This window comes from Jaculus jaculus, chromosome 5, assembly GCF_020740685.1.
Source record: "Jaculus jaculus isolate mJacJac1 chromosome 5, mJacJac1.mat.Y.cur, whole genome shotgun sequence".
NCBI classification, from domain to species: Eukaryota; Metazoa; Chordata; class Mammalia; order Rodentia; family Dipodidae; genus Jaculus; species Jaculus jaculus.
Genome location: NC_059106.1, coordinates 90,881,280 through 90,908,768, shown reverse-complemented (window position 1 = coordinate 90,908,768; position 27,489 = coordinate 90,881,280). Strand labels below are relative to the sequence as shown.

The following is a 27,489-nucleotide window of genomic DNA, read 5'->3' as shown; positions in this document are numbered from 1 at the left end:
TTGCTTGCAAATCCTGGTGGCCTGGTTTCAATTCCCAGTGCCCATGTAAAGCCAGATTCTCAAAGTGGTGTTTGCGTCTGGAGTGCCCATAGCCCTTCTCTTTCTCTCTTGTTCTCCCTCCTACTCTATCTCTGCTTGCAAAAAAATAAATAAAAATATTTTTAGCTGGGCATGGTGGCACATGCCTTTAATCCCAGCACTTGGGAGGCACAGGTAGGAGGATCACTGTGAATTCGAGGCCACCCTGAGACGACAGAGTGAATTCCAGGTCAGCCTGGACTAGTGTGAGACCCTACCTCGAAAAACCAAACAAAAAAAAATTTTTTTAATTCTTACTTAAAGTTCTTCCAAAGTAAAGCATATACTCATTTCTACATTTCAAATTATGATTTCTCAACCCATGAGCCACTCCGGTTTATTCAACAACATTACTGTGAGCCCAGCACGGACTAGCACAGTGCAGATTGGTAGTTAGCTGAAGTAATGCTTGTTTTATTCTATTACTCAGGTATTTTATTGCAAACTATTGGAAGAAGCAAACCGAGGTTCTTTTTCAGCAGAGATGGTGAATAAAATATTTTCTAACATTTCATCAATAAATGCCTTCCATAGTAAATTCCTGTTGCCAGAGCTGGAGAAACGAATGCAAGAATGGTAAGATGAGTGAATAAGAATGTTGCTGTGGTTTTCAGCTTTTAAATTGAAATAGAAATGTTACACACCACTACAATAGACTTTGTGCCAACCTTGCATTTAAAACTGCTGATAGAAGTTGTACATGTTCAGCTTTCACCGAAAAGGGTCTCATTTCTGCTCCCCAAATGATATTTTGACTGGTGAAGACAAGATTTTAGGGGTAATCAGGAGCATTGAAACTTCTGTAGTATCTCTCTTCCCTCCCTGATCTCTCATTGAAAAGGAACTGTTTACTCTCTGCCCATCACAGAGCAAAGTGGATCTGATCCAGCAGAATGTATCGAGGCAATTACTTCATCTGTACTCCTGTTGATATATTCATTCTATGACAAACCTTAATAACTAGCTTCTATATTTACTATAGGGAAACTACTCCCAGAATTGGAGATATCCTTCAGAAATTGGCGCCATTCCTTAAGATGTATGGAGAATATGTGAAGGGATTTGATAATGCAATGGAATTGGTTAAATGCATGACAGAACGTGTTCCTCAGTTCAAGTCAGTGATCGAAGAAATTCAGGTAAGAGGGCGGATTTTGTCATGATTATGAGTTAGATTTTCCACACAAATTACATGGCCGTGGTCTAAAACCTTTTCTCCTTTGTGTTGCCTTTTGGCAGTTGAGATATGATGTACCCGGATGCCTGTTTTTCTGTGGATCCTATGTGCAGATTGAGCTTATTGCATTTGTGAATAATTTTTCAATAGTTTTGTGTTTTTAGTCACTATTTTTTCCTTTATATACTTTCTGTCCCTTTTCTCACATTTTTTATTTACAATGAGAGGGAGAGGTGAGAGAGAGAAAGAATGAGAATGGGCACACCAGGGTAAGGTTGGGTGTGAGAAGCTACTACATAAAGCTCTGAAGATGAACCCCAAGTTGCTTTGGAGACACCAAGATACTGACTACACCAGGGCCATAGGATATCTGCAAGAAAAGCTATTGATGTGGAGCTTATCTCACCCAGTAGAGGGGCTGTGTGTGCCATAGGCAGCAGAATTGGAAGGGTGGACTACCTAAGCCTTTTGGAGACCCAAGGATATTTCATCACAAGTCCAAGATGCTTGTCATGGGGCTGCAGGATTTGTTTTTTTTTTTTTGCTCTGCTGGGTTTCAGTCTTGCTTTGTTCCAACCTTTCCTTGATATGCCCCACTTGTTCCTTTTGAATGGGTATGTTTACTCTGGGCCATTACATGTTGGAAATACGTAGTTTGTTTTTTTAATTTTACAGGGGATCCCAGTTAACATATTACCTGGAGGCTCAGAAGAGACTTTAGTCTTTTAAACACTATTAGGACTTTTTAAAATTTTTATTTATTTTTTATTCATTAATGTGAGAGCGACAGACACAGAGAGACAGAGGCAGATAGGTAGAGAATGGGTGCATCAGGGCCTCCAGCCACTGCAAACGAGCTCCAGATGCATGTGCCACCTTGTGCATCTGACTTATGTGGGTCTTGGAGAATCAAGCCTCTAACCAGGGTCCTTAAGCTTTACAGGCAAGTGCTTAATAGCTAAGCCACCTCTCCAGCCTGCTACTAGAACTTTCAAAGACTTCAGGGGAGTGGGTCTGACTACAAGTTGCATCACGAGTTGGCCACATGATCCAAGAGGGGCCAGGGATAGAATGTTATGGGTTGAATATAAAATGTCTTCCATATCCTCGTGTGTTTGAACAGGTGGTGCTGAGCTAGTGGTGCTTCTCGGTAAGACTGTAGACCCCTCAGGGGAGTGGGGTCAGGCTGGCGGAAATAGGTCACTTGGGGATTTATAGCCAAGCCCCACTTCCTGTTTCTCCTATGCTTCTTGATGATGCAAGGCACCGTGACAGCTGCCTTCCCAGTCCTTCCTTGCCTTTTCACCATGGTGGAATTTATCCCCTTAAAATTGCAAGCCAAATTAACTCCCCCCCCCCCCTTTTTTTTTCCTTTTTGGTTTTCTGAGGTAAGGTCACACTCAAGCTCAGGCTGACCTGGAATGCACTATGTAGTCTCAGGCTGCTCTTGAACTCACAGCGATTCTCCTACCTCTGCTTCCCAAGTGCTGGTGTGCAGCACCATGCCCAGCCCTTCCTTTCTTCCTTCCCTCCTTCCTTCCTTCCTTTCTTTCTTTTTAAATATATATTTTTTTATTTTTAAGCATAGAGAGAAAAAGAGATGAAGTGGTGCTCCAGGGCCTTTTGTCACTGCAAACAAACTCGGCTTTATGTGGGTACTGAGGAATCAAACCCAGGCCATTAAGCTTTGTAAGCAAGCACCTTTAACTGCTGAGCCATCTCCCCCCTTTTCTAAACTTGTTTTTAGTCACAGCAACAAGAAAGTAACCGAGGGGTTGGAGAGATGATGCAGACCTATAAGTGCTTGGTTACAAAGCCTGACAGCCTGGGTTCAGTTCTCCAGCATCCACATGATGCTAGATGCACGAGGTGGTGCATACATGTGGAGTTCATTTGCAGTGGCAGGACGCCCCGACATGCCCACTCCCTCCCTGTCTCATTCTCTCCTGCTTGCAAATAAATAAAATATTTTTTAAAAAATAAAGTAAAATACTTCCTGAAACTAAACAGTTTTTAAATCATAAGTGCTTTTCAGATGTTTGTATCCCTCTGATCAATTTTTAAAATACTGAAATTGTTTTTTAACTTACACATTTTGATAGTTATTCTACTAGGATTTGCCACTGTCCTTAGTCCTAACCAAAGCTCCCATTTTGTCTTCTCCACTGTCTTTATCCCAACACTTGGGAGGCAGAGATAGGAGGATCGCTGAGAGTTCGAGGCCACCCTGAGACTATATAGTGAGTTCCAGGTCAGCCTGAGCCAGAGTGAGACCCTACCGCGAAAAAACAAAAACAAGCAAACAAACAACTACAACAAAAAACTTCTTTATGAACACTTTAAATCAACAGTTCTTTTCTTTATGATTGCTTCTCTGCCTATCTAAACACATTCTACACTTTTTTTGTTTGTTTGTTTTTGTTTTTCGAGATAGGGTCTCACTCTAGCCCAGGCTGACCAGGAATTCACTATGGAGTCTCAGGGTGGCCTCAAACTCACAGCGATCCTCCTACCTCTGCCTCCTGAGTGCTGAGATTAAAGGCGTGCACCACCACGCCCGGCGCTTTTTATTCTTTCACTAGCCCTTCTTGTCAGTACTAAAATTAAATCTGGACAGAGCTCAGAGTCCACCTTGTTTCTGTACCCTCCATGTCATCATATCTGTTCAGACTTCAACCATCATGACAGATACTTCCAAGATTGCTGTGTCAAATCTAGTCCCCCACCCCAAACTCCAGTAGCTAACGACCGAGTGAAATTTACCTGACTCTGTATGGCAGTCTTGTGAAAACAACATCAACAACCTGTTCTGTTTCTATCATTAGCTCCAAGGCAAGTTTTCCACCTGACTTTTATGCTCTATACACAGTAGATAATACTTCTGAGATATTGTTGGATTTTTGTGACAGCATTTTTCTTTCATTCACTAGAGCTTGACAACATGGCTTTATATGTTTCCTCATTCTGTTGTCTCACTTCATTTGCCTATGAGATAATGTATTCAAGTTGTTTAATGTAGAACTCAGTGAACAAATTAGTCAGTTAATGATGATGTTGATGGTAGTTACTGATTTGTCAAACTAAGTCCTATCTCTGCAGTGCCTATCTTCCCAATATTATGAGCAAATGACATGAACATGAAAGGAGTAGTACGTTAGGACTGTACTAACTTAGTTTATGATTTAGTCTGTCTGGGCTGGAGAGATGGATTAGTGGTTAAAGCACTTGCCTGCAAAGCCTAAGGACCTAGGTTCAACTCCCCAGAACCAGATGCATGCATCTGGAGTTCATTTGCATTAGCTGGAGGCCCTGGTGTGCCCATTCTCTCTGTCTCTCCCTTTCTCTCCCCTTTCCCTCCCCTTTCCCTCCCTCCCTCAAATAATTAAATTAAATTAAATAAATAAAAAGATTTTAGTCTGTCTTTCTAGTCATTCATTAGTCCTTAGCAAACACCAATTTCTGTGAGCCACAGTTTATAAAAATTTTAGCACCAATAATTTTTTACTATATATAGTAGGTCATTGGAAAAAAATCAAATGAGATACTTAAACTTAACAAAATTAATATCTTACAGTGTATTAAGGTAAGCTGTTGTTCCCTCAGCTTCCATATCAATTTTATGCCTTTTCCCCACCCCTCTTAAGCCATGTTGAGTAGGTTAATCTTCATATAAAAAACCTGTATTAAACTGGGCGTGATGGCACATGCCTTTAATCCCTGGGAGGCAGAGGTAGGAGGATCTTTGAGTTCAAGGCCACCCTGAGACTACATAGTAAATTCAAAGTTAGCCTGGTCTAGAGCAAGACTCTACCTTGAAAAACCAAAAATATAAAAGACACATATATTAATTAAAAAAAGAACCTGCATTAGACAAAACACCTCTCAAGTCAGCTTAGCTGTAAAAGTCCTTGACATGACTACCTAATAGTGCTTTTTCTTCCTCATCCTCAGTTTTCTTAGTGCTATCTTGCTTGCCAAGAAAATCCATCTGCTACTTGCACGTATGTCATGAACCTGTTCTCTCAAGACCAGTTCCTGGACCTCCTTACCAAGTCGACCTCACTCTCTACCCAGCACAGCCTTACCCATCAGGGTGCTCTTGAATGTCCCCTTCCTTGGGAAACCTTTAGTTACTAGCTTGCTAGAATAAAAGTACCACACCTTAATAAAACTTTCATGCCTTGCAGTACCTTGATTGTTATATAAGTTCAATAAATTTTTAATTAATTATTTTAAATTTTTATTTATTTATGTCCAAGCAGAAAGAGAGAAGACAAGTAGAATGAGTGTGCCAGGGCCTCCAGTTGCTGTAAATGAACTCCAGATGCATGGACCACTTTGTGCATCTGGCTTTATGTGGGTACTGGAAAATCGAATCCCAGTTGTTAGGCATTGCAGGCAAGCATCTTAACCACTGAGAAATTCCTCCAGCCCTCATTAAATATTTTAATAGGGTTTCGGTTTTGTGTAATATGAACAAGGCATCTTTATTTTTCTCTTAACAACTTATTAAAAACAAGTAGTATAGACCAAATTTGCTATCAGAATTGAAGTTTGGTTTCTATTGAAGATAAGACAAGAATGCCTTAACCTTAGGATAAATCAAAAATTTTCTGACAGATAACAGAATGCCTATATCTTGTCATTCTCGTTTATTGAATATTTTTCTTTTTGGTATTTTATATACTAGAGACAGAGAGAGAATAAATGGGTATGCAAGGGCCTCTAGCCACTGCAGACTCCAGACACATGCTCCACTATGTGCATCTGGCTTATGTGGGACCTGAAGAATGGAACCTGGGTCTTTAGGCTTTGGAGGCAAGTGGCTTAACCACTAACCCATCTCTCCAGCCTTTATGGATTACTTTTTATGAATGCCTTATTATGAAATAGTTTCTGCTAAGTCCAAAAACATTTAGTACAATTTGGCTTAGAGAACTTCATGTGATGGCTACAACTTTTGGAAAAAAAAATCTCTGTAAAATAGCTTAATCATGTGACTCTGCACACCCTGGTAGTGACTAATTAAAGTGGTTGCGGCACATGCGTCTGGAGTTGTTTTCAGTGGCTGGAAGCCCTGGCACGCCCATTCTCTCTCTCTCTCTCTCTCTCTCTCTCTCTGCCTCTCTTTCTCTCTCTCTCTGTCACTTTCAAATAAATAAATAAATAAAATGAACAACAAAAAAATTTTGAAGTGGTTTCTAGCAACTTTGAATGGTCTTGCTTAAAATTCTTTTGTATAAATTTATTTTATTATTGACAACTTCCATAATTATAGACAATAAACCATGATAATTCCCTCTCCCCCCACTTTCCCCTTTGCAACTCCATTTTCCATTATACCTATGCCCCTCTGCATCAGTCTCTTTTTTATTTTGATGTCATCATCTTTTCGGCCTATTATACTGGTCTTGTGTAGGTAGTGTCAGGCACTGAGAGGTCATGGATATACCAGCCATTTTGTGTCTGGAGGAGCAAATTGTAAGGAGTCCTGCCCTTCCTTTGGCTCTCACATTCTTCCTGTCACCTCTTCCACAATAAACTCTGAGCTTCAGAAGGTGTGATAGAGATGCTTCAGGGCTGGCCACTCCTCTGTTGCTTCTTCTCAGTACTATGGTGCCTTCTGAGTCATTCCAGAGGTCACTGCCATCTGAAAAGAGAAGCTTCTCTAACCAAAGTAAAAGTAGCATTAATATATGGGTATGAACACTAAGAAGAGTGCTTACCGGGCAGTTTGGTGAGCATGGTACATGCATTTAGCCAGACATCAGTGGGCGTTACACCGCTAGGGCTCATGACTTCCCCGTCATAGGTTTTCAGTATCAGGCATGTATTCCCTCCTGTGGAGCGGGCCTCCAGTCCAATTAAAGAGCAGTTGGTTTTCCCCATAACAAACATGCCACTATTGCACCCATTGGCTCATTTGGCCTGCCAACCAAATTTAAGGTTTGCAGTAACCATTGTTGTTTATCTCCACTGATGACTTCTCTCTGTCCCATGAAGCTGCATGCAATGTAGGTTTTTCCTTGCTTAAAATTCTTCTTGATTTTTTTTCCTTTCTGTTCTTATACTCAATTAGTGGTCCTTAAACTTTAATGTTATGGATGAGATCCTACCTTGAAAAAAAAAACAAACCCTTTAATGTTATGAGAGTATAGTGTTTTAAATTGAATATTCTCTAGCTCCTTCCCCCAGAATTAAGATTTCATAGACTGAAGTAGGGCTCAGTTATCTGCACTTTTCAAATCATTCCAGATCTATAATGCAGGTATGCACTGCCACACTTTACAGAAAAAATATTGCCATTGGTGAGGTTCTGTTTGATATTGAGTTTTTAAGACTGCTAACCTAATTTGTAAATTCTCCTTTTAAAACCTTGCTTATTACAGAAACAGAAGATCTGTGGGAGCCTAACCCTGCAGCACCACATGCTGGAACCTGTCCAGCGGATTCCTCGGTACGAGATGCTCCTTAAGGACTACCTAAGAAAACTGCCCCCAGACTCCCCTGACTGGAATGATGCAAAAAGTAATTGCTTTTTATCCCCCTCTACAACAGGATGATAAAATGACCAGGTGCTCTTACAGTTCCAAAGTGAGACATCTCACAGCTACTTTAGTCAAATATTAGTAACCTCACTGGAAATTGTTATCACGTCAATTGGGCAAGCTGCTTATGAGCCAAAAATCTCAGGTTTAGAGCAATACAAATCACGTGGATTCATGTTAATCATTAACTGTGAAATCTAAAAATATAACCTTAGAACCATTTAGAGTAGCAATACATGATTCCCTTCTCACAGAGATAATACAAGTATTTGCAATTGCAAGTACTATTGATGCCTACCACAAAAGCTAAGATGACTTTTACTATGTATAAATAACCTAAGTAAAGTTGGCCTTACCTACCCTAAGATATATAGGAAATTTTGAATTTTATTGTTTAATAACATTTTCCTCAAGAAAACTTTATTCTACTTATGTATGTTGTCTTTAATTATTTCATTACACTAAAATGAAACACTTTCTTATGACTTACGAGTTTCCATAATACTTTAGCTTCTCATGCAGTATTTTTGTTTGTTTTCTTGTCTTTTATTTTGATCTTTGGTGCTAGGGATTAAATCCAGGACCTTTCACATCATATTCTAAGATGGACATGCCCTATCACTGTGCTGCACCCCCAGGCATGTAATTCAATTTTAAAAACTCACTCAAAGCCATCAGTGGGGACTGCAGTAATGGCTCATTGGATAAAGCACTTGGCAAGCTGAGTTTGATCCCTAGAGCCCACATGAAAAGACAGAAGCCAGAATGGGCTTCTATAGTCCCAGCATGCTGACACTGATGGTGAGATGAGAGGCAGATTCAGAAGTTTTCAGGAGCCCTTAGCACAGCCAAGAACAGCACAGTGAGAATCCAGAGAGATGCCTGCCTCAGACAGGCCAAGACCAACCCTTATTTGTCCTCTGACTTCCACACATGCACCATGACAAGTGTATACAATATGACCCCCCCAACTCACACACACACAAATAAAGTAATGAAATTAAAAATCACTCAAAAGTTATAGAGAAAGCTGGGTATAGTGGCACACACCTTTAATCCCAGTGCTCAGGAGGCAGAGGTAGGAGGATCACTGTGAGTTGGAGGCCACTCTGAGACTACATAGTAAATTCCAGGTCAGCCTGTGCTAGAGTGAGACCCTACCTTGAAAAAAAAACAGTTACAGTGATAAATGAAAATTTAAGAAATAGACATGGCTTTACACTTGACAAGTGCTAAACTACTTACCTACAGCCTTAAAATTTTCCTCACTGTTTCTTCCCTTCTAATATTAGTGGGCGTTAGTGTGAGCTGAGGAGTACCAAACATTATCTTTGGCCTTGGACTCTCAATCTTGAACATAAGCTGCCTCCAACATGTTTTCCCCAGCATCCGTGTAGCTCAGTGGCCATAAAAATTTCCTTCTTCTTTTCCCTTTCATAGTTCATCATGAATTTCACAACCCCCCCCCCCCGGCCCACTGCATCCTGGGAACTCTGCCACTAGTGACAGAGCTCATGTGAGCAGGAGGTAGAACTACCAGCTTTGTATGAACTGTGTTTTAGACAATGCCCCAGCCTACCTTATTTTGTCCCCCTCTGTTGTGAATCCTATATCAAAAGAAAATGTCCACATCTAGATATTTCTTGAATATGTAAGTCTTGTATATCCAAAGACTTATTCTTCCCCTAAGGTCAGAACAGGAGTTGTGGACATAGAACATTTTGTTTCTCTTCCTGGCTTCTCATTACTAGTTATAATAAAAGTCTAAGGAAATTGCAGAAAGAGAGCCTTGGGAGACCTGAAAGCTGAGGGGAACAAAACAAAACCACATTCTATTCAGCAGAGCAAAGAGCACAAAATGTAGGTCAAAGCAAATGGGGTTGTTGGAGCAGAACTGAGCAGGCCAGTGTTCCCAGGACAAAATGGGAATCAGAAACAGGACGTAGTTCAAGATTGAGCGATGTTCTCTGGGTAGATACAGCAGCGGCCTGTCTCCACGGCTCTTCCCCACCTATGGAGCTCCTATCATGTCCACACCAAACAGTCCCTTTCACCTCTCTCACCATCTGCCCCAGCAACAAAAACTTTGAACGCTGGTTTCAGAAGATTCCCTTCTAGAACCATAAGTGTGTTTTCCCACAGAAAGCATGGTTATGCTGACTAATCACTTTGCCCAAAAACCTAGTAAAATACTATTGCTAAAATGTTATAGGGTCTGAAGTTTGAGTCAGAAGATCTATGTTTGAGCCTTTGTGATATTAGTCAAATTATATCACTTCCTCATGTCTTTCATATGAAAGAAATTGATATACAGTCATCTTTTGGTTCTTGGGAAATGCCTTCTAAAATGTTCCATGCATACCTGCAATTGTAGATATCAAAACCCTATATGCAGAACTGCTCTATTCCATGAATAAACATACTTATGAGAAAATTTGAAGTTAACAATCACTCATAATAAAATAGGAGAATTTTAGTAGTGTACTATAATAAATCATATTGAGGACTTATGGATTACGTATTTCTGGGATTTTCTATATTTTTTAGATGACAGAAAACTGGTAGATAATGAAGGTTTATTGTATGTATAAAATTACCCACTAAAGTACCTTGTAAATCTGGTTAGTGTACATTGTAAATGCTTGTTAACTTTTGAGATGTATTATAGATTAAATATACCTATGAGCCTAATATCATATACGACTTTTTTGTAAGAAAAATACCCTTTAAAGTCAAGTAGTCTGCTTACAAATAAACTCTTGAAAGTATACATGGAAATTGCTACTACTCCTATTTTCATTGTCTTTGATCTCAGATTTTTTCTCAGTTTATGTTACTCAATTACCTAGTAGCACAGTTAGGACAAAACATATTTATTTACTTTTCTTTTTTTCCTCATTTAGAATCACTTGAAATTATATCTACAGCAGCAAGCCATTCTAATAGTGCAATAAGAAAAATGGTAAGTGGTTTTTAGTGAAGACAGGAACCTTCTGGTTAGATATTTATAGTTAACAGTTTATAACTATTGTAGCTTTGGACAAAAGTTATACAATATAGGTTAGCAAAAAAGAATGTTGACAGCATGTCTGGTGTCATCTGGAGTAATCTTCCTCTCAGGTTTCATTTTACTGATGCATTTTGTACCAAAATGCATACTTATTCTCAATCCTTTTTAAATTATGAAAATTTTAGTTGATGTTACAGGATTATTCATGTCACTAAGTTGATCTTGCTTGTATATTTGATCTTGCTATATTTTGTTTTAATTTCCCAGGAGAACCTGAAGAAACTCTTAGTAATTTATGAAATGTTGGGAGAAGAAGAAGACATTGTAAATCCTTCAAATGAACTAATAAAAGAAGGACAGATCCTTAAACTAGCTGCTCGGAACACATCAGCACAAGAACGCTACCTTTTCTTAGTAAGTATTATAGTGTCAGTAAGAAACTTAAGAACAATGTACTGAAATTTCAATATCAATCTTTGAAAAGTAGGGTACTTGCTTGCTTCCCAACATAACTATATCTAATCAGGCTTAGTCAACACTGTCAGGATTCTCTATGAGATGATATTCTAATTTTTCTGAAATTTAAGGGATTTTTTTTGTATACTTACTACATAGACTTTGGTGATTTTAGCCCACAGTGTGTATGTGGGGTGTGATATATTTTCTGAAATTCTCCTTTGGCTTGTTTTAGGTTTTCACTTTCCTAATGAATGGCATTTATTTTATTTTATTTTATTTATTTTTAATTTTTTTATTTATTTGAGAGAAAGAGAGAGAGAAGTGGCACACCAGGACCTCCAGCCACTGCAAACGAACTCCAGATGCATGTGCCACCATGTGCATCTGGCTTACATGGGACCTGGAGAATTGAACCAAGATCCTTTGGCTTTGCAAGCAAGTACCTTAACCACTAAGCAATCTCTCCAGCTCCATTTTTAAATATTTTTAATATTGTAGGCAAACTATTTCCTATGATAACAATCCTACTGATCCTCTATAATCACTGATTTTTTAAATCATTCCAGGTGTGGTGTTTTGAATGTGAAATGTCCCCCTAGTCTCATGTGTTTCTGATTAAGCCTTATACTCAGTCCCCAGCTGGTTGGAGCTTTTGGGAGGTGTATCAGTGTGGGTGAGCCTTGGGTTTTATAATCCAGCCCTGCTTGCCAGTGCTCGCTTGTTCTCTCTTGTTGCTCCCTCTCTGCTGATGTGGAGATGTGATGCCCATCTTTTGGCTCTTTCTATGCTTCCCCTGCCATGATGAGCCTTCCCTTCCAAACTGTAAACTAGAAATACACACTTTGCTTCCATAAGCGACTTCTGATCAGGTATTTTGTCCCAGCAAGGAGGTAACTGCTACAGAAAATTAGTCCTGAGAGCGAGGTTGTTGCTATGGTAAACTTGGCCAGGTGAGCCGGGCATAGTAGTGCACACCTTTAATCTCAAAAGGCAGAGGTAGGAAGATCACCATGAGTTCAAGGCCATCCTGAGACTACATAGCAAAGTCCAAGTCAGCCTGGGCTAGAGTGAGACCCTACCTCAAAAAACAAAACAACACAATCCTGACCATGTGATTTTTCATCTTTTGTAACTGGTTTGTGGGAGGAACATGGAAGGATTTGGCTCTTTTCTCTGGAGAGGCTCTCCAGTGCTACAGGTAGACTTTACTGAGCCATTCTTGGGAAAGTTTGAAAGACCAAAATAAAATGCAAAGAGAAGTGTGGACTATGGAAGCTTGCTTTCTGAGGTTTCAGAGGAGAAAGAGGGCTTTATCAGGAAATGGGATAGAGACAGTTTGTGATCATCTGGTGGAGAGGCTGGTTGTGTTCTGTCCATGTCCTGAGACCTTCAGCTAAGTTGAATTTTAAAGTAATGGTGCCAGGTGTGGTGGCGCATGCCTTTAATCCCAGCACTTGGGAGGCAGAGTTAGGAGGATCGCTGTGAGTTCAAGGCCACCCTGAGACTACATAGTGAATTCCAGGTCAGCCTGAGCTAGAGTGAGCATGTACCTTGAAAAAAACAAAACAACAACAACAAAAAGTAATGGTGTGTTTGTCAGAGGAAAATACAGAGCAATAAGCTATGAAAGATATAAAGTTTATCTCAGAAAAAAAAAAAAAACAACTGTGGATGTGGTTTAGATCCTAGAACTGCAGCTGTTTGAGAGATTACCACCATTGAGAATGGAGACAATAGAAGGAGTTCTGATTCTTTAGAAAGGAAGCTCCCTGAAGAAGAATCTGCCCCTAAGGGTCAGGTTTTATCTCCTCCATTGCATTAACAAATTTGGCAGTAGAGCTCCTAGTACTGGTTTTGGAAGCAATAAACAGAAGGTTACGAAGTACACACAGTTCTAGAGAGAAGTATTAGACAAAGTGAGGCAGGGTTGAAGTCTCTGCATAAAGACCATTGAGGGCAGCATGACATCGAGCTAAAAAGATGAATTGTGGGTTGCAGCAGAGACATCAGGATTTGGAAATACTGGGACTGTGGGACAGCCACCAAGGAAAGCTGCTGGTTCAGATACAATAGCCTTGGAAGCAAGCAGCATGGCTGGAGGGGTGAAGTTACTCAACCTTTTGGAGGCCCAGATGCTGCACATGGAGCTGCAGGATTTCTTATTTGCTGTTTGCTTTTGATCTTGCATTGGTCCGGTATTTCCTCGCTATACCTGTCCAAATATACAAATGTGTAGACAGGATGTAATTAGGGAGTACCTAACAAGGTATGTCCCTCCTTGTGGCATTGAAATACAACATTGTCAGATGAAAAGTTCATGCTGAAAAACCATGCAATTGAGTTACCAAAAAAAAAAAAAAAATCTTATGATGTTTTAAGAACTTCATAATTTTTTCTTGGGCTGCATTCATAGCTATCCTAGGTCTGACACAGCCCTTAGGCCATAGATTGGACACGCCTGAATGTTGTAGCGGTTGCTTGTACAATTTTCTATTGTACTTAAAACCACATTATATACATTCTAAACAGTAATTTTACGATATTTGAGTCAATGATTTTAAGAAAAGATATAAATATATTGTTCAAATTAGCTATAAAAATCCTCATCTGAGCCAGGTATGGTGGCACACACCTTTAATCCCAGAGGATTAAAGGGAGGCTAATGAATTCCAGGTCAACCTGGGCTAGAGAAAGACCATACCTCAAAAAGCAACACAAAAATTCCTCATTTGAGTTAATCAGACGTTCATTATCATTCCTTGGTTATCCAGAAAGCCAAATATAAAACAAAACCATATTACAGTCATATCAGGATTCCAATTCAGAAATCTTGTATCAAATATGGGTTTCATTATTATTCAGGTATGGGAAGAAAATAATGCCTTTGCAAACAACCAAGAGGAGCCACCATGCCTATGGGCAGGAAAAACCTGGGAAGCCCCAGGGTTGGTGGAGAGGCAGAGGGAGCATGTAGCAAACAGGCAGGAGCCTTTCTGGTCTCTACAGGGAAGGCAGAATAAAAGGCTTTCGTGGTTCATTTGAGTAATTTCAGTGGACTCTGGGGAATTGGGGAGGGAGAGGGAAAAGGACAGCAGTCCAGCTTGGTAATGTGAGCCTATTAGAGTATTGTCTCTGGGCCAGTTGCCATCCATATGAAAGGTATGCTCACAAGTGAGTCATTTCCATTGCTATGAATTGGGTAATCTTAGAAGACCCTATTCCTTCAGTATGAGGAAGGCTGAATATGTCAACACATCAGATATATAGAATAAAAAAGTTATTGCCGGGTATGGTGGCGCACGTGTTTTATCCCAGCACTCGGGAGGCAGAGGTAGGAAGATTGCATTCGAGGCCACCCTGAGACTACATAGTGAATTCCAGGTCAGCCTGAGCAAGAGTGAGACCCTACCTCAAAAAAAAAAAGCCATGCTTTGCTAGGCAAAATCTTGGGGAATCACTATCTGCCTCTGTCTTTATAAGTTTTGGGTCTGCTCTTTCTCTGTGTCCTCAATATTGTTACCATCTCTTATTAAACTTTTAGTTGTATGTCTAATAATTACCCTGGTTTAATTTTCATACTTGAGAATTGTTTTCAAAATAATTGTAGTTTGAATATTTTTTAAATATTTTATTTGTTTATTTTATTTGAGACAGAGCAAATCAAAATGGGCACACCAGAGCCTCTTGCCACACTGTAAATGAACTACAGATGTATGTGCCACATTTTGCATCTGGCTTTACATGGGTACAGAGAATCAAATCCAGGCTGGTAGGCCTTGCAAATGTCTTTAACTATTGTGCCATCTCCCTAGCCAAGAATATTTTCACATGAAGCTTAAACTGTTATTTTTAAGACAGATGACAAATAACCTGATAGAGTATGCAGCGGTTAGTGGTTTTGAGGAACAGAAAATCTTGTTATGGTTATCAAACATACTATCAATTATGAAGAATATCACAGCCCTGCCTCCCAGGTAAGTCATAGGGTAAGAAGTTTAGGAAAACCACATTCATCTTTTTTTAACATTTTATTTATTTTATGTGTGTGTGTGTGTGTGTGTGTGTGTGTGTGTGTGTGTGCACGAGTGCGTGTGCACATATTTGTATGGGTTTAGGTCATTTTCAACTGTAAACAAATGCCAGCTGTTTGTGCCACTTTTAGCATCTGACTTTATGTGAGTGGTGGGAAATTAAACCTAATGCTGGAAGGCACCTTAAACCACTGAGTGCTCTTGAAAACTCCCAACTTCCTTTAAAAAAAAAAAATATTATTTATTTATTTATTTACTTACTTACTTATTTGAGAGAGAGAGAAAATAGGCAGGGGGAGAGAGAGAACGAGAGAGAATGGGTGCACCAGGGACTCCAGACACTACAAACGAACTCCAGACATTTGTGCCCCCTTGTGCATCTGGCTTACATGGGTCCTGGGGAACTGAAACTGGGTCCTTTGGCTTTGCAGGCAAGAGACTTAACCATTAAGCCATCTCTCCAGCGTCAACCTCCTTTGTGCGTGTGTGTGTGTGTGTGTGTGTGTGTGTGTGTGTGTGTTGTGTTTTTTAATTAGGGTAGGATCTCTCACTCTAGCCCAGGCTGACCTGGAATTCACTATGTAGTCTCAGGGTAGTCTCAAATTCTCAGCAATCCTCGTGCCTCTGCCTCACAAGTGCTGGGATTAAAGGCATGTGCCACCATGCCTGGCTCAACCTCCTTTTTATTTTTTGCCAGGATAACTTGTCAACTGTGTTTGGTGTTATCTATGACCTTAGTTCTAATAGTGTTTGCTGATGAAACTGGGAGGCCCCATGTTAGGTGCATATATATTTAGGATTGCAATGTCCTCCTGTTGAAGTGTTCCTTTAATCAGTATAAAGTGACCTTCCTTATCTTTCCTAACTAATGTTGGTCTGAAGTCTATTTGTCCAACATTAGGATAGCAAAACCTGCTTGTTTTCTAGGCCCATTTGCTTGAAACACCATTTTCTAACCTTTCACTCTTGAGATAGTGTACATCTTTTGTGGAAAGGTGAGTTTCTTGGAGGCAACAAATTGAAAGATCCTGCTTCTTAACCTGGTCTGCAAACCTGTGTCTTTTTATTGGGCATTGGAGTCAATGATATTGAGTTACTGAAAAATGTATATTCATTTTTGCCATTTTTCTTGTTTTGTAGTTCTTTGGTTTTACCTTTGCTCTCTTTTTTTTTAAATTTTATTTATTTATTTATTTGAGAGCGACAGACACAGAGAGAAAGACAGATAGAGGGAGAGAGAGAGAATGGGCGCGCCAGGGCTTCCAGCCTCTGCAAACGAACTCCAGACACGTGCGCCCCCTTGTGCATCTGGCTAACGTGGGACCTGGGGAACTGAGCCTCGAACTGGGGTCCTTAGGCTTCACAGGCAAGCGCTTAACTGCTAAGCCATCTCTCCAGCCCAACCTTTGCTCTCTTTTATAACTAGTCTTTGAATATGGTTTGTTTTTTCCAGGTTACTTATGTGTGCTTTTCTTTCTCTTCAGCATGGAGGAGCCTTTCAAGTATTTTATGTAGAGCTGGTTTGGTCTTGGTATATTCCTTTAGCCTGCTTTTGTTGTGGGATATCCTTATTTCTCTGTCTATTTGAATGGATAGCTTTGAATGATAAAGTAACCTTGGTTGACAGTTGTCATCTTTCAGAACTTGGAATAAAAAAAGTCCTTCTGGCTTTTAAGGTTTTTGTTGAGTAATCTGCTGTGATCCTGATGGGCTTGCCTTTGTAGGTAACTTGATTTTTCTGTCTAACTGCTTTCAATATATTTCCTTTGCTTTGTGTGTTTTGTAATTTAATTATGACAGTGAGAGGTTCTTTCCTGATTTTTTCTGCTTTGCATTTTATAGGCTTCCTGTATCTGTATTGGCATCACTTTCCCTACTTGGGGTTAAGCTTTCTTCTATGATTTTGTTGAAAATACCCATTATGCCTTTGGAGTGAATTTCTTCTCCTTCTACTGTGCCCTAAATTCTTATGTTTGATCTCTTCATGGTGTCCTCAATGTCTTGAAATTCCATCTCATGCCTTCCTATTAGTTTGTCTTTCTGTTTGTTGGACTGTATTAGATCTGCCACCTGGTCTTCTAGATTAGATATTCTGTCCTCTCCTTGATCCATTCTAGCGTTGAGACTTTCTACAGAGTTTTCTATTTGGCTTACCTTGTTTTTCATTTCCAGTATTTCTGATTTGTATTTTTTTCATTATTTGTATTTCCTTACTCATGTTTTGTATTGACCTACTTATTTCATTAAGTTGGGTTCCTGTGTTCTCTTGGGATTCTTTCAGAAGTTGCTTTTCTTCTATGAGTCCTTTGATTTCTTCTTTGAAGTCTCTGAGTATAGATATAATCATTTTTTTGAAATCTTTGTCAGGAATTTCATCTGAAGCAGTCTCATTGGAGGTCATTTCTGGTAGACTTATAATTTTTGGTGGGATTGTATTGTCTTGATTTTTTGTGTTTCTTATATTATAATGTAGAGACTTTTGCATCTTGAGTTAATTTGATGCTTGGGTTTTTTAATTATTTGTAGTGTTCTGGCCCGTATAAATCTGACCTTATATATCTTCAATGTAAGAGTTTAAGTTGTCAGGTGTAGCTTTTACACTCCAAGAGAAACATCAGAAGTGACCCTAGGTGTTGAGTTTGCCTGATGTTCAAGTATTGTAGTAGACTGGGAGAATCAAATTACTAGAAAATTCCAAAATTCAGCTAAGCAATATAGACATTCAATCTAAACCAGCAAGAGTATTTATATGTGGGGATTAAACTAAACACATAATCTAGTAATGCCAAAGTCCCTAAGGGTGTGTGTTGCCTCACACTTAATCCTGTAATTGGGAAGTTGCGATTTCTAGTCTGAAATCAGTTCCAAGTCAGCCTGGGGCCAGTCAGTCCTTGTCCCCAATAGTGGCTTAAGAAAAGATAAGGGCCCTAAAAATCAGAAAACATCAAAAGCAACAATAGTCAACCCCAAAACACACCTTATTTGAGAAGGGTAAAGCCAACCAAGGGTACATCAGTCAAATGTAATACATAACATTTCCTGACATGGAAAGAGAGATTAGCACTCCCAGTGCAGGCTTATGTATCTGGCTTTGTATGAGAAGGCCCGCTTACCTTTTGGGATGGCTTCCAATCTCACCATAGCTGAGTGCCCACCTCAATCCTCTCGGTGCCAGGTGGCGGGGTGAATGAGTTCTCTGCATGTTCGTGGCCCTGACAGTGAGGGGATGGGAGCCTTTGCAGGGTGCCGCGCGAGTCTGCCGCAGTGCTCGGCTGGTCCGCGTGTATTCCTCAGCGCGCTCAGCGGCGCCGCCTCTTCCCTTTCCGCTCGCTTGGGTGGGAAACCCCTGCCTCGCTTCTGCCCTGCGCTGCTGCCGCTGACCTCGGACGCTGGCGACTCAGCGGGATTCTGGCCAGTTTCTTCCTTTCTGGAAAATCCTGGTCTCTCCTGCTTCTCTGTTGTAGTTGATAATAACTTATACCAAGAGTGTATTTGGCTGTGTTTCTGTTTATTTCCCTCCCTAGGCTGCTTTGGTTTGGCTAGTATGCCGCCATCTTACCCAGAAGCTCTCAACTTCCTTTATAAAACAGTGCTAGGGATTAAACCCAGGGCCTTGTCTGTGCTAGGCAAGTGCTCCACTGAGCATTTCCTTTCCCCATTTATTTATTTTTTTCCCAAGCAGAAAGTGAGATTGAGGGAGAGAGAATGAGCACACCATGGCTTCAGGTCACTACAAACAAACTTCAGACACATATGCCACTTTGTGCATCTGGCTTTACATGGGTACTGGGGAATCAAACCCAGGTCATTAGGCTTTGCAGGCAGCACCTTGACCTCTGAGCCATCTCTCCAGCTCCCCACCTTTAAAATTTTTTTTTAATTTGATTTATTAGTTTTCTTTTCATCAAATACAGGCAGTTTGGTACCATTGTTTAGGCTCATCTATGATCTACCCCCTCCCATTAGACTCTCCTTGTTGATGTAAATGGGTCGTGCATTGTGGAGTTAGTCCCCAGTTATTGGTATGCTAAATGTCTCTGCAAATCATGACCCAACATGTGACTCTGACATTCTTTCCGCCCCCTCTTCCACAAAATTTCCCTGAGCCATGTTGGGTTCATTTTTGGTCTGCTTCAGTGCTGAGGTGTTGGGGGCCTCTGAGGCTCTGGCTCTCTGCTTTGGTGGGAGTTGATTTTCCTCTGCGTTGGTCTCCTTCCCCTTTGTGCTGGTATCCGGTTCACAGGAAAACATCACCCTTGCTTGTTTCGCCAATTGCTCTTAGTTTCAGTTGGGCCCCTTTTGAGGTATGTTGGGGCAGCTCTCTCCATAGGATCTGCATCTATCTTTTTCTCCCTGGTATCTGGAGTGCAGCTAGGCAGTCACCATCTTGGCCGGAAGTCTCCTTAAAATATTTTTTATTAACGACTTCCATGATTATAAAAAATACCCCATGGTAATACCTTCTTCCCCCACTTACCCCTTTGAAACTCCACTCTCCATCATAGCCCCTCCCCATCTCAATCAGTCTCTCTGTTACTTTTGATGTCTTCATCTTTTCCTCCTCTTATGATGGTCTCATGTAGGTAGTGTCAGGCACTGTGAGGCCGTGGATATCCAGGCCATTTTGTGTCTGGAGGGAGCATGGTGTCTGGAGTCCTGCCCTTCCTTTGGCTCTTATATTCTTTCCGCCACCTCTTCTGCATTAGACCCTGAACACTGCGGTCATTTCTTTCCATCACCATGATACCTTCTGAGTCATCACAATGTCACTGCCATCTGAAAAGAGAAGATTCTCAACCAAAAGTGAGAGTAGCATTAATATAAGGGTGTGAACATTAACAGAAGTGCTTACTGCCCCCTTCCCCTTTTTAAGACGATGTCTCACTATATATACCACAGGCTGGCCTCAAACTTTCAATACTGCTACCTCAGTGTCCCAGGCTCTGAGATTTCAGTCATGCATCACCATACCTGGCTCACTTGCAGCTTTTAAAGACCATCCTAGAAACATTTCCTGAGTAATGTTCATTCATCTAACCCATGCTCTGGAACACTGTACTTGTCATGTTCATTTCCATGAAGCACCATGTTTGTATAGAAGTACCAGAAGTGTTTTTTTAAATTTTCACTTTTTCTTCTATTTCCTATTCTGAGAATATTACATTTAGCTAAAAATCTAAATTATATGCAGATTCTAATTTTACATTCAGATGCTCTTTGGGTGTTTGCATATTTACTTGCCTCCAAATGCTACTTGTTATGTAAATATGGGGTATTCTATATTCTGTTGCTCAAATCACATAGTTAGTATCTAAAGGTTGTTTGAAAGAATGACCACATTCTTTTTTTTTTGTTGTTGTTCTTGGCTTTTTATGGTGGTTTTATTCTATACTTCCTTGTAGCTTGGTACATTATTCCACTTTCCACCCTTAGCCTAGTTAAAGTTTCTTTTCCCCTGACGTAGGGTCTTACTGTAGCCCAGGCTGCCCCAGAATTTATTCCATAGCCTCAGGATGGCATCAACCTCACAGCAGTGCTCCTACCTTGGCCTCCCAAGTGCTGGGATTAGAGGTGTGCGCCACCATGCCCAGATAGTTAAACTTTAAATACAGACCTGGCATTGTAAATTTCCTTCAATAATATAGTAGTATTTTTAAAAACAAACTAATGAAATTATCACTTATAAGAATGTGACATTGAGGGCTGGAGTGAGGACTTAGCAGTTTAGGTACTTGCCTACAAAGCCAGAGTACCCTGGTTAGATTCCCAAGGACCCACATAAGCCAGATGCACAAGGTGGCACATGCATCTGGAGTTCATTTGCAGCAGCTGGAGGCCCTGTAGTGCCCATTCTCTTTCTCCCTCTTTCTCTAGTTACCACTCTCAAATAAATATATGAAAAAAAAATAATGACATTGAATTAATGCAGTGAAGTAAACATATAATGAAAGCTTTAATAATACTTGAACACCACAGATCAAGAAAAGAGAGCGGGCCCTATTTTTAACATATATAATATTTTATAAAACTTACTTGTGAGTTTTGTTGTGACCTGGGACTTCTAGATACCATCTTGCCAGATTGAGTTTCGTTATGACCACTTTTGAGCCATTGCCATGGAAGAAAGGGACTGCCCTACAATGAAAGAGAAAGTGGTTGTGGTTGGGCTGTAGTTGATACAACTTTTTCAGTATAAAGGGAAACCCAAGGGAAGTGATTCACTTTGTGAAGTTGATGATGGCTTTTGCCACAGGAACAAGGTTTACAGGTTTACAGAGGGCATAGGACCAGCGACCTTTCTTTTTGTGCATGGCATCATATTGTTTAGAAATAATATTTTATATCCTGTAAGAGTTCTCACTTATATCATCTGTGAAAATGAAAGGTATTTATTGACTAGCAATAAACAGATTATTGGAATTCACTGTTATATAATTTTTGACAATTTAAAACATGAAATCCCTACAAAGGGGGATTAAGTCCTGGAAGTATGAAAGACCATAGAGAAACATACTTCCTGATAAGATGCTAAAGATTTATTTGTAGAATAGCAAGACTTATAAGGCAAAGAGCAGATGTATCAAATAGCTCAGAAATTTTATGTTTTAAAGTTATATTTGCCATTGATGACAATGAGAACTTCTGGGAGATTTATTTATTTAGAGAGAGAATGGGTGCACCAGGGCCTTTAGTCACTGCAAACAAACTCCAGACACATGTGCCACCATGTGCTTAGGTTCTGGGGGATCAAACCTGGGACCTTAGGCTTCACAGGTAAATGCTTTAACCATGAAGCAATATCTCCAGCCCTGGGAGTTTTTTTACATGTTTGAGTCCTGTGTACCACACTGAGGCAGTAATGTCCACATTTAGAATACAGTGGATAGTTAATGATAAAGCTTAAGTCCTCTTCCAGAAATGACACTGATATATATCTAAACCGTAGTCAGTGAGTACACTGTCTTATTTTTGGTCTCCATTGGGGAACTGAAATTTATGTCAGTGGTTACAGGAAGTTACAGAATGATAAACAAAAAGCAATTGGTTTTAAAAATGTACTTTCAGAATGAATATGATAGCCTGTGGTACATAAACATGTTTGGATGTTTTAAATATCCATTGGTATTTCTTGTCTTGGTGGATAGCATGGTGCCAGGCAGAGGGCTTGGGCCTGGCAGGAAAGATCTAGAATCACATGCCAAAAGGGCATAAAATAAGACATGTTTAAGCACTTCTTATGTAGAAAACACTGTTCTGAACACTTCACGTTCGTTGCCTCATTTAATCATCTCAGCGTCTGTGACTTTTACAAATAATGACTCTGAAGCAGGGGGTAGAGCACCCCTTCTCCATGGTGCAGGGAACCAGAAGCCTTGCAAGCCGGTCTGTGTCTAGACTGGTGAATAGTCCTCAGTGGAAATTCCACTTAGAGTAAAATCCTAGTGAAAATTTGAAAGATAAATTGAGAAACCTTGATGAAGCAAGTATAAATAAATATCATGTTGGAATTTAGAGCACATGCTACTGGGAAAGTAAATCTGGGCTAGAGAGATGGCTGAGCAGTTAAGGCACTTGCCTTCAAAGCCAAAGAACCCAGGTTAGATTCCCTAGTACCCACATAAAGCCAGATGTACAAGATGACACATGCGTCTGGAGTTTGTTTGCAGTGCCTAGAAGCCCTGGTATTCACATTTTCTCTTTCTCTCTGTCTCTCTTCTTTCTGTCTTTCTCTGCTTGCAAATAAATAAAAATATCATTTTGTTTTGTTTTGTTTTTTCATGGTATAGTCTCACCTAGCCCAAGCTGACCTGGATTCACTTTGTAGTCTCAGGCTGGCATGGAACTCATGGTGATCCTCCTACCTCTGCCTCCTGAGTGCTGGGATTAAAGGTGTGTGCTACCAAACCCGGAATAAATAAATAAAAATATTCTTCCTTTAAAAGTAGATCTTGGTACTGGAGTGATGGCTTAGCTGTTAAGGTGCTTGCCTGCAAAGCTTAAGGACCTAGGTTCAATCCCCCAGTACCCACATAAGCCAGATGCACAAGGTGGCACATGCATCTGAGTTATTTTGCAGTGGCTGGAGGCCCTGGCATGCCCATTCTCTCTCTTCCTCTCTATCTGTCTCTTTATCTAAAATTAAATATATAAATAAATAAAGTAAATCTTATATTTTCAAAATAACTTTATGCTTCTCTTTTAATGTTTGCCTGTCACAGATTATGAACTAGGGAGACAAACCTAAGTAAGGTTTGGTTCCTACTACTATAGAAATTAAAGGTCACTAAAAGTAAATCATTTGTTAGAGAGATGGCTTAGCAGTTAAGGCACTTGCCTGCAAAGCCAAAGGACCCAGGTTCGATTCCTCAGGACCCATGTAAGCCAGATGCACAAAGTAGTATGTGTCTGGAGTTTGTTTGCAACATCTGGAGGCCCTGGCATGCCCATATTGTCTCTCTCTCTCTCAAATAAATAAATAAATATTAAATATATTTTTTAAAAATATAATAATCAGTGTTACTTATTGCTGAGAAAAAGTAAATATGAAAACATAATTTCTTGGGCTGGAGAGATGGCTTAGCAGTTTAGGTGCTTGTCTGCAAAGCCTAAGGATGCACGTTCAACTCTCCAGGTCCCACATAAGTCAGATGCACTGTGACGCAAGCTTGCAAGGTCACACATGGTGCACAAGGGGTGCACATATCTGGAGTTTGATTGCAGTGGCTGGAGGCCCTGATGCACCAATTTTTATTCTCTCTCACATTTAAAAAAGATAATTTCTTTAGTTCATAATTATTCTTGTCTTAGAAAAAATGCTTTTAAGAATTTGACCAAAAGTTAACCAAACTATTGATTTGTTATTTATATGTTTGTTTTAATATATTCAAGAGTTCTGTTATGAGCTGGAGGGATGGTTTAGTGGTTACGGCGTATGCCTGCAAAGCCAAAGGACCCAGGTTCAATTCCCCAGGACCCACATTAGCCAGATGCTCAAAGGGGTGTATGCATCTGGAGTTCGTTTGCAGTGGCTGGAGGCCCTAGTGTGCCCATTCTCTCTCTTTCTCTCTCTCCCCCCTCTTTCTTTGTCAAATAAAACATATTTTTAAAAAGGTTCTTTTACAGTGTCATTGAAAATATATTTATATTCTTTTAGCTTATTAACATATTTTTCATGGTCCTAGGTAGTAAGGTCTATTAGGTATTGACTGGAATTGAGGTATTGTACATGATTGATGAGTTTCAAAGCAGAGTCCTTCATTTCAAGTTTTTTAAAAAAATAATTATAAATGAACAAAAGAAAATTTTTTTAAGGGCTGGAGAGATGGGTTAGCGGTTAAGCACTTGCCTGTGAAGCCTAAGGACCCCGGTTCAAAGCTTATTCCCAGACCCACATTAGCCAGATGCACAAAAGGGCACACACGTCTGGAGTTCCTTTGTAGTGGCTGGAGACCCTGGCACACCCATTCTCTCTCTCTCTCTGTCTGTCACTCTCAAATTAAAAAAACAAAAATGAACAAAAGCTTTTTAAAAATAATAGTTTATTATTTATTTATTAAAGACCATTGACACACTTAGTGGCTTTTGTAAATTCATCTATAGGAATTCTCACTATTCAAGTGTTCCTAGTACCATACTGGTGAAGAAGGCTGAGACCAAGAATGAATCAAGATCTTGGTCGTGTGACTTGCTTTTCATATAATGTTTAATGTGAATTTAATATTTAAAAAACAATATTAATCAGATGCAATGGCACATGCCTTTAGTCCTAGCACTCAGGAGGCAGAGGAAGAAGGATCACCATGAGTTTGAGGCCAGCCTGAGACTACATAGTGAATTCCAGGTCAGGCTTGGCTAGAGTGAGATTATACCTTGTAAAAACAAACAAACAAACAAAAAAGCAGTATTAAACACTGACTTTAAAAAGTAATTCCTGGGCTGGAGAGATGGCTTAGCGGTTAAGCGCTTGCCTGTGAAGCCTAAGGACCCCGGTTCGAGGCTCGGTTCCCCAGGTCCCATGTTAGCCAGATGCACAAGGGGGCGCACGCGTCTGGAGTTCGTTTGCAGAGGCTGGAAACGCTGGCGCGCCCATTCTCTCTCTCTCCCTCTATCTGTCTTTCTCTCTGTGTCTGTCACTCTCAAATAAATAAATAAATAAATAAATTTTAAAAAAAGTAATTCCTAAATATTACCCTTTGCAAACTATTTTAGACTGGTATTCTAAGGCAGAGTAATTAGAAACTCGCATATAAGGATTTCAACTTTAAGAATGTTAGGTCAGAGCTGGGCGTGGTGGCACACACCTTTAATACCAGCACTGAGGAGGTGGAAGTAGAAGGAATGTTATGAGTTTGAGACCAGCCTGAGACTACATAGTAAATTCCAGGTCAGCCTGGGCTAGAGAGAAACCCCACCTCAAAAAGCCAAAAAAAAAAAAAAAGAAGAAGAAGACGAAGAATGATAGGTCAGGGCTGGAAGATGGCTTAGCAGTGAAGGTGCTTGCCCATGAAGCCTAAGGACCCAGGTTTGATTCTCCAGGTCCCACATATGCCAATGCACAAGATGGCGCATGTGTCTGGAGTTTGTTTGCAGTGGCTAGAGGCTCTGGTATGCCCATTCTCTCTTTCTCTCTTTCTCTCTCTCTCTCTTTCTCTCTCTCTCTCTCTCTCTCTCTCTCTCTCCCTTTCTCCCTTTCCGTCTCAAATAAAAATAAAATAAATTTAAAATAAAAAGAATGTTAGGTCAGTGCTATGCTGTCACTTAATGGTAAGGTACTTAGACAGCCTGCCCAAACCCTGGGTCTGATGTTCCAGTACTTTAAGTAAAACAAAAACATCCCAGCATGGTAATGTAAATGAATATTCAGGAGTCTATAGCAGGAGGATTGCAAGTTCATAGCGAGAAGAATGGTACCCTATACTCTGATTTTTCTGTGGCATTTCTGGCCAGAAGTACTCCTAATATTGATAAGTGTTTCTCTTCTTTATTTTCCTACTTATTGAAATTTGTTCTGCTTCTTGTAGTTCAACAACATGCTGCTATACTGTGTGCCCAGATTCAGCTTGGTGGGTTCAAAATTCACTGTGCGGACCAGGGTTGGCCTTGACGGGATGAAAATAGTGGAAACTCACAATGAAGAATATCCACACACTTTCCAGGTGTCTGGGAAAGAGAGAACACTGGAACTGCAGGCCAGGTGAGAGCTCTGTCACTGTACAGCTTTCTGAAAACAGAATAAGTTATAGGACTGAATGGCTCCAAGGTAGGTTGGCTGGCTTGTTTTCTCATAAATGAATACCCCAAGCCTCTCTGGGAAACTGATTGGAGGTAAGTGGAGAGCTGTTGGAAGACAGACATCGCGTCTTCTCTCTGAGTCCTCTAATGTGTAGGAAAGAGGCCTGTAGAGTGCAAGTCTCAGTCAATCGACTGCAGAATGGGAAAGTACTCAGAGGGTGAAGTTGCTGCAACAAGTTATAATCTTGACACTTGTAGGAATGATTCTTTTCTATCATCCCTCTTTTGTTTCACCTTCTGGCCCACAAGGATTTATTTGATGCTTATTATTCCATAATAAACTGGGAGTCTTTCACAAGCTCTGACTTCTTGACATCTATGAACACTGTGAACCAAAGCAGTGTTTAGCAGGATGGTGAAGGTAATTATTTTTCTGCCACAGCTCTAGGATTCATGAAGTGGGGGGGGCACTTGAGGTTTGGGTGACCTTCGGCAATTAACAGTTCTGGAATATATCTACTTCTATGCCTTATTGAGTGGGAGATAAAAGGTTGTAGCTCTGAGCTAATGTTCTGTAATATAACCACGGTAGTGGGGGGGGGGGGAGAGAACATAAAGAAAGAACCATTACCTATCACAGCTGGCTATGATATGGACGTGTAGAAGACCAAGTGCTGCCAGGTTTGAAATGATCTGCTTTAGAAGGCAGTTATTCACATAGCCGCAGAGGCCTGGCATGGTGAGAATTTAAACACAGAAGGCACAGCTCACTATAAAGAATCAATCTAAGTGTTAATAATGTCAGAACCTCAAGTCTATGAGCAGATAGGAAGCAAGCTGTTCCTTTCCAGTGTCATGTGGTTCTACTTACTCAGTTGAATTCATCAGAGCTGAACGTACAGACTTTTAAAAAAGAATAAATCATTTTGTTGGGAATGATGGAGGGTGTGGCAA

The 27,489-nt window shown here is 40.2% G+C and overlaps 1 protein-coding gene across 3 annotated transcripts in view; it reads left to right on the top strand.

The window, feature by feature from the left end:
- Fgd4 (FYVE, RhoGEF and PH domain containing 4) overlaps positions 1 to 27,489 on the top strand; it is a 231,056-nt gene that overhangs the window by 177,598 nt on the left and 25,969 nt on the right. For all 3 annotated transcript variants that reach the window (XM_045151259.1, XM_045151258.1, XM_004663222.3), the window contains 6 exons: positions 509 to 654; positions 1,061 to 1,217; positions 7,645 to 7,783; positions 10,707 to 10,765; positions 11,081 to 11,227; positions 26,325 to 26,497. In XM_045151259.1, the coding sequence (XP_045007194.1) occupies positions 509 to 654; positions 1,061 to 1,217; positions 7,645 to 7,783; positions 10,707 to 10,765; positions 11,081 to 11,227; positions 26,325 to 26,497 (821 nt within the window). The remainder of the gene's footprint in view (positions 1 to 508; positions 655 to 1,060; positions 1,218 to 7,644; positions 7,784 to 10,706; positions 10,766 to 11,080; positions 11,228 to 26,324; positions 26,498 to 27,489) is intronic.